Raw genomic sequence first — 7,319 nt, 5'->3', positions numbered from 1 at the left:
TGAGTTCAAACCCCAGCCCCGGTGAAAAGTGAGGGAGAGAGGGAGGGAGGAAGGGAGGGAGGGAGGGAGGGAGGAAAAGAAATAGAGACAGAGGAGGGGTGGAGGCCGTGGAAGCTTTGCCGTGTGGAAAGAGGAGAAGAGAAGCACTGAGCCTGAGTCTCTGAAGAATTCTAATTCTCCCACTAATTAACCCCCTTGTGACCTTGGGCAAGACACAAGAGGCTTCGATTTCCTTTTCTTCATCTTGGGAATGGGAGGTCCCGCCCTGCCTACCTCACTGTGTCGTCTTGGAGGGACTCAAAGGCGATACAGGGTAAAGCTGCCTCAAGAACTATAAAGCAGAATACGAATGCGAGAGATTAGCGTTTGTATTTCATAATTTTGCCGAAGGCCGTAGGGAGCCGCCTTCTGTGGGAAAACAAACGCAGGCTAGAGCAACAACGCCTTGCAGTGGGTGGGGTTGGGGGAGACAGTACAGAAGAGCCCTGAGACCCTGCTCATCTTACTTTCCTCGTGCAGAGCAGCTGCAATTTTGGACTAAACACGTAAGCAAGGTTGTCTTGTTTAGTCCTTACAAGACTACCACTCCCCCATTCTACAGATGCACAAACGGACGCTAAGTGCTAGCAGGTATTAGAGACAGGACTCAGTGTGAGCTGACACTCCAAAGTACACGGGCTTTGCACCCGCAGGTCCCTTCCACCTCCCTTCGTTCCAGCATATTTGGAATTTCCACCCAGAATACCCTGAGGCTTGCTCTCTTGCCCTCGGACTCATTATTTCTGGTTCACTGGAGACGTCTTCTTAGCCGAACCCACATTCCGCCGCCAGCCCTCAGCGTGGGGTCGGGGGAGCGGTGCTGGAGCTCAGAAGCGCGGGTCCTAACTTCCCTCCCGCGTGTGAGGGCCGGGCTGCGGCGCCAGGAAACAGGATGGTGTGCCCGGGCAACAGAGCCGTGTGCCCGCAGGCCTGGACGCCTGCGTGGGGCTGCCCTCCCCGCCTCTCTCCCCTGCTTGGGCCGAGGCCCAGCGCCCGCCTGCGGCTCCGTAACCAGGTCAACAGGCCTGGCCCCCTGGGGCCGTTTCTAACAACACTCCCCCCCAGAGAGTCGTGTAGAGAGTATAAGAAGGCCGGCCGGCGGCGGGGCTCACAGCTCCATTCCTGCCCTCCCTGGAGCAGCCGACACCCGCAGCGCCAAGCAGCCACCCTCTAGCAGCATGGTGAGCAGTGCTGGGGGGCTGAGCAAGCAAGCGAGGGGCGCAGGGGGCTGGTGTGAGGAGCCCAGGTGTCCACGGGGCCACAGCGGGTGGTGAGGGCGGCTGGGGGAGAGGAAAGGAGGGGCTGGGGAAGGAAAGGGCTGCTGCAGCTCCACCTTTAGGGGTGGGGGTAAGCAGGACTTGATCAGAAAGGGCACTTTCCTACACGGGCTGAAAAACCCTGGGCCCAGTGGCGGGCTCCCCCTCCGCCTCTGGACCCACCTCCCAGCTGTGGGGCCACGTCCTCCCTGGAAGCTGGTGCCCTGCCCACCTGCTGTGCCTTTGACCCCTCATTCCTCATCGGTTACATATCGAGGGGGAGAGGGACGGGCGTAGGAGGAGGGAGGGTGTGCCCATGTGTGGAGAGTGGGCTGTGCATGGCGCTCATTTGATAGAATGAGCTGGAAAATTGCCCAAAAGTGCGAGGGGAGCAGGGCGGCCCCCATTCTGAGCTTTCCTGGTTTGGCTCATGGGTCTTGAGCAACTTGCCCTACTTCCCTGAGGGTCAGTGTCCTCATCTGTAAAATGGGCATAGTAAAATACCTACCTAAGGGGTTGTTGTGAAGACTAAATGAGATAATGTCTGTGAAGCATCTAAGCCCAGCGCCCCGGGGCCTAATTAATGCTTAATGAACGGCGGCTAAACCACATAACACAGCTGGTGTGAATGTGACTATACTATTATTAAAGTCAAGGAAAAGGAACTGGGGAAGCTGTGAAGTAACTTGTCTGAGGCTACAGAGCAACGGGGGTTTGAAGTCAGGTCTGTGTGACTCCAGACGCAGAATTCTTTGCCCCAAACCTCCCGCCCCACGGTGAAGGCAGTGCCTGTTTCCCCAGCATCTCAGGCCTCGGCTATGGCGACCAGGACTTTGCCTGGCTGTGTGGACAGAGCCTGGGCAGGCCCAGAGGCACAGTGGCCAGCGCTGGCCTTCAGGGGACAGTTGAGCCGAGCCAGCATTCACTCCATGACCCGGGATTTCTCTAGTTCTTGTGTCCTTCCATCCCTCCCAGCCCAACTCATTGCCTTCTCTTACTATGACACCTGGGATTGGGGGTAGGACACTGGAAGGGGGACCCAACGTGCATGGTGAACCCTGGAATGGTTCAGGCAAGGAGCATCATCCTGTTTCTCCTCATAGTGATTCCAGGGGGTAGCTCTTAGTCTCGCCCCATTTCACAGGGAGGGCACCGCAGAGAGGCTGAAGTTCTTGATCAAGGCAAGTAGAAAAGTAGCAGATGGGGCAGCGATAGAAATTATTTATGGATTTGCCATGTTCACCCAAAAATTATAAGTGGTCAAGGCACTTGTGTCATATAAAAAAGAGAGTGGCAGAAGGCACATTAGTGGCTGCCGGGGTGGGGGTGAGGGAATGGGGAGTCACTGGGTTTCTTTCTGGGTTGATGACAATGTCCTGGAATTGGATGGTGGTGATGGTTTAGGACATAGTGAATGTACTAAAAGTCACTGAGTCATACAAATTGTACAAATTTGCAGTGGTTAAAATTGTGTGTTTTACATTTTATATATCTTATCTCGATAGGAAAAACTGAAACGTTAAATTTATGGAGAAAGCTGAGGTCATAATTTTTTTAAATTATAAAATATTTCACACACACAAAAAGGTACAGAGAATAATGTAACAAACATGCAGCTTAAGAAGCAGAATCTAAAAAAAAAAAAAGTAGAATCTTTCTCCTCCTGCCAGGGAGAACCATTATTCCAAATTTGGTCTTAATATTTTCCTAGCTTTCTTTATTCTTGAAACACACATATATGTATGTGTTTCACACATAATAAATATTTGAATTTATCTGTAAACGATGCCATGGTATTGTTTGGCAAGTAAAAAATTTATATATTAAATAAATTGTATGCTACTGTATGATTCATCTCAATTTGCTTTTTCTCAACATTTGGTAAGAGTTTACCTTGTAGTTCATTCACTTCCCTTCTGAATCTTTTTAAAATCCATTTTCTCCTGCTGAAGGGCATTTAGTTGACTTCAGTTGCTATGCTACGGTGAGGTTCCTGCACCTGTTTTCTTGTTTACCTGAGTGAGAATTCCTCTAGAGCATGGACATCTTCAGCTTTACTAGATATTGCCAACTAACTCTCCGAGAGAAACAGATCACTTCAGGCTTTCACCAGAAGTGTAACCGTTTGCTCAATAAATGTTTCATGAAGCAAGAGGGCTTTCTTAATTCTCATGGCCCCCAGGAAGGAAGCTGACCTTTTATTTTCTAAAGCCTAACAGGCTCACCCAGGCCTGCCTCGGGGCCAGCAGTTCTTTGACCACCAGCCTTGAATCTTGCGGGGAGGAATTTTCTTCCCAGAGCACACTCCACACCAGAACCACATACACCCGAGAGGGAAAAGAGCAGCCCGTGCTCCTGGAGGCCTCGTGAACCCTCCTGGATTCCTCTTCCTCACTGGTATTGCCAGCCCCAACATGGACCCAGAGCTCTCTCTGCTTTTGTAACCTCTCCCTCATCTCGGACCCCCGGCCCCTGGATTGGAGCCCTCTGATCTTCCTTTCTGATCCAATGGCCCCTCATTTCTTTCTGACCAGGGTGGGTTGGCTGTCCTGCTCTGCCACACTCATGTGATCACCTTCAGTGTTCTGCAAGATACTTAGTCACTGTTTGCAAGACTCTCCAATCTTAGAACTGCCACAGCTTCTGCTTCCCTGAGGGTGCTTGCGCAGCCCCTAGCACCAGTGCCTGCTGGTCCTCAAACCACCAGTGGATGCCTAGGCACAGCAGGTGGGTCAAGGAAAGCAGAGCCCAGGAACTTGTGTCCTCAGCCGAAGAACCACTCAAGGCAGGGAGGCAGGCTCGTGTCCAGGCATGCTGCTCTCGCCTCTGCTGAGGAAGCTCCCTGCTCTTTGTCTCCTCAGCGTGAATGCATCTCAGTCCACGTGGGGCAGGCCGGCGTGCAGATCGGAAATGCCTGCTGGGAGCTCTACTGTCTGGAACACGGGATTCAGCCCGATGGGCAGATGCCCAGTGACAAGACCATCGGTGGAGGGGATGACTCCTTCAACACCTTCTTTAGTGAAACTGGGGCTGGAAAACATGTGCCCCGGGCGGTGTTTGTGGACCTGGAGCCCACTGTGATCGGTGAGTGGTGATTAGTCCCTGGCACAGCCTGGTCCTGGGCACCTCGGCACGTCTGTTTCCATAGCTGGAGGGCTCTGGAGTTTGTAGTTCAAACCTCCCCGTTGTGCAGCCAGTTAGAACTCCAGAAGTGCAGAATCGCCATCACTCAGCTCCTGAGTCCCACGGCCGCCCCAGGTCCTTTTCCTTTTCCTTGAAGAACACTTAAAATCAAGGGCAATAGTGTAGCAGCTTGAAGGCCCTGCGGCCTTCTTGCCCCACCCCTTCTGATTGCCCTGGGGCTGCGGGAGCCAGGTTGCAAGAGGGGGCAGGGCCTCAAACTCCGCTCCTTGCAGATGAGGTTCGGACAGGCACGTACCGCCAGCTCTTCCATCCCGAGCAGCTCATCACCGGCAAGGAGGATGCTGCCAACAACTACGCCCGAGGCCACTACACCATCGGAAAGGAGCTCATCGACTTGGTGCTGGACCGGATTCGGAAGCTGGTGAGGGAAGAGCTGAGGGCCAGGGGAGGGGAATCTGGATTCCTGTCGTGAAAGTGCCTGGAGACCAGATGGGGGAAGGGCAGCAGCAGCCCCAGGGAGAGCCTCACCAACAAGTCTTAAATGTGCAGGATCACCCTAGCGAGGAGAACAGACCTGTGGATGGGCTGCCTGGCCAAGTTCTGGCCATGAGCATCTCCAGGACAGCAACTTGTATTGCAATAGATGTGGGCAGGCTGCCCTGTGAAAAAACAGGGACCCAAATAACGCTGGCCTGAGGCTCTGTGATTTTCTTTGACTCCCACAAAGGTTGGGGATCAGGTGCCTGGATGGCTGATCTTAACAGAGAAGCCCTCCAGAAACATCTGACGTTAAGGGGGAGGGTACCAGACAGGGTGAAGTTGACAAGTTATGATACAAGGTGACTATGTCACAAGATTCAAGAGAGCTGTCTGTTAAAGACCTTAGGAATTTTTCTGGCAAAAAGAGGGACAGGGAGGAAAGACCCTATGAGGATCTGTTTTGTGCTCTTGGGAAAGTCTTCCAAGGATTTAATGAACCTTTTGGAGAATTTGAAACAGCACAGGCTGGTTCTCTCCCGTTTGTTGGCTGCCCCATTTCTCTTCTCATTCACTTTCTAGGCTGACCAGTGCACAGGTCTCCAAGGATTCCTCATCTTCCACAGCTTTGGAGGGGGCACTGGCTCTGGCTTCACCTCACTCCTGATGGAGCGGCTCTCTGTGGACTACGGCAAGAAGTCCAAGCTGGAGTTCTCCATCTACCCAGCGCCCCAGGTGTCCACAGCCGTGGTCGAGCCCTACAACTCCATCCTGACCACCCACACCACCCTGGAGCACTCTGACTGTGCCTTCATGGTGGACAACGAAGCCATCTACGACATCTGCCGCCGTAACCTGGACATCGAGCGTCCAACCTACACCAACCTCAACCGCCTCATCGGCCAGATCGTCTCTTCCATTACGGCCTCCCTGCGCTTTGATGGGGCCCTCAACGTGGACCTGACGGAGTTCCAGACCAACCTGGTGCCCTACCCCCGCATCCACTTCCCCCTGGCCACCTATGCGCCCGTCATCTCTGCAGAGAAGGCCTACCACGAGCAGCTGTCAGTGGCAGAAATCACCAACGCCTGCTTTGAGCCTGCCAACCAGATGGTGAAGTGCGACCCCCGGCACGGCAAGTACATGGCCTGCTGCCTGCTGTACCGCGGAGACGTGGTGCCCAAGGATGTCAATGCCGCCATCGCCACTATCAAGACCAAGCGCACCATCCAGTTCGTGGACTGGTGCCCCACGGGCTTCAAGGTTGGCATCAACTACCAGCCACCCACCGTGGTGCCCGGGGGTGACCTGGCCAAGGTGCAGCGCGCCGTGTGCATGCTGAGCAACACGACCGCCATCGCCGAGGCCTGGGCCCGCCTGGACCACAAGTTCGACCTGATGTATGCCAAGAGGGCGTTTGTGCACTGGTACGTGGGCGAGGGCATGGAAGAGGGAGAGTTCTCTGAGGCCCGGGAAGATATGGCCGCCCTGGAGAAGGATTACGAGGAGGTGGGCATGGATAGTGTGGAGGGGGAGGGGGAGGAGGAAGAAGGGGATGAATACTAGATGAATCCTGTGTGCCCGTCCTAAATAAAGTGCAGTCGCCTTACTGTCGTGTGTGTCTTTTTCTCTTGGGGAAAATCATGGAGGGGAGGGCTTCCCCTCCATGAGGAATGGGAAGGCAAGTGTCTTAGCCCGGGTTCCCCAGAAAGCAGATCTGCTTTCAGAATTTATTAAGGAGCAGAATTCCAGGGAGCAGAATGTGGGACAGACTGGAGGGAGAGCAGGGAAGGAGGGAGAATGTGCCCTGAGAAGATGCAGCTGAATAAATGGCATATCCTCATGAGACTGGGTGGGCGAGAGGGTGGAGGTAGGGGAATTTATCCACTGGCTCTGTTTCTCCGTTAGTTAAACCTTTGCCCCATTGAGCATTAACTTCCCTGAGCTTCTGGCTTGCATGCCCTTGGGCTGCAGCATTAGCCTGGGAAACGCTGCGGCGGGAGGCCAGGCCAGACGCCCTTACTTTGCACATGTGTGAAGTTGATCTAAACCCACGCAGAGCTGTGACAAGAGGCCCATGAAAAGTTGTGACAAGAGCCTGGGGAGGCCAGGAGGATCCAAAGAGGTGCGTTAGAGAAGTAGGACACAGCTGGTGCTCAGTAGCTCCCCCTACAGGCTCTGCAGGTTTGTCTTCTCCAGACAGGAGGTTTGGGTGTAAAGAGCCCAGAAGTGGCACGAAGACAGAATAGTGATAGCAACAAAGCTGGAATAGTTGGGAGAGTGGCTTACTTCCCAGCAATCTCCATCAGCACTTACCATTTTTTGATAAAGACAATGGTTTTTTTTTTTTTTTCAATTCGGGGTGCTACACCAGCACAGCTTCAAGCCCCCACTTCCCATCAG

At 53.6% G+C, this 7,319-nt stretch overlaps 1 protein-coding gene across 1 annotated transcript; it reads left to right on the top strand.

The window, feature by feature from the left end:
• The first annotated feature begins 1,094 nt into the window (after positions 1-1,094).
• LOC101430720 (tubulin alpha-1D chain) lies at positions 1,095-6,526 on the top strand. The gene is made up of 4 exons (XM_058300080.2): positions 1,095-1,220; positions 4,157-4,379; positions 4,712-4,860; positions 5,499-6,526. The coding sequence occupies exons 1-4, from the start codon at positions 1,218-1,220 to the stop codon at positions 6,480-6,482; spliced, it is 1,359 nt and encodes a 452-aa protein (XP_058156063.1). The 5' UTR covers positions 1,095-1,217; the 3' UTR covers positions 6,483-6,526.
• The last annotated feature ends 793 nt before the right edge of the window (positions 6,527-7,319 follow it).

This window comes from Dasypus novemcinctus, chromosome 7 (genome assembly GCF_030445035.2).
Source record: "Dasypus novemcinctus isolate mDasNov1 chromosome 7, mDasNov1.1.hap2, whole genome shotgun sequence".
NCBI classification, from domain to species: Eukaryota; Metazoa; Chordata; class Mammalia; order Cingulata; family Dasypodidae; genus Dasypus; species Dasypus novemcinctus.
This window is presented reverse-complemented; position numbering and strand designations above follow the sequence as displayed.

Bases quoted from the DNA above. Each gene is read 5' to 3' on its own strand.
- LOC101430720 (XM_058300080.2), top strand. The intron at 4,380-4,711 runs GTGAGTGGTGAT...CGCTCCTTGCAG, and splicing joins CCTGGAGCCCACTGTGATCG to ATGAGGTTCGGACAGGCACG. The intron at 4,861-5,498 runs GTGAGGGAAGAG...TTCACTTTCTAG, and splicing joins TGGACCGGATTCGGAAGCTG to GCTGACCAGTGCACAGGTCT.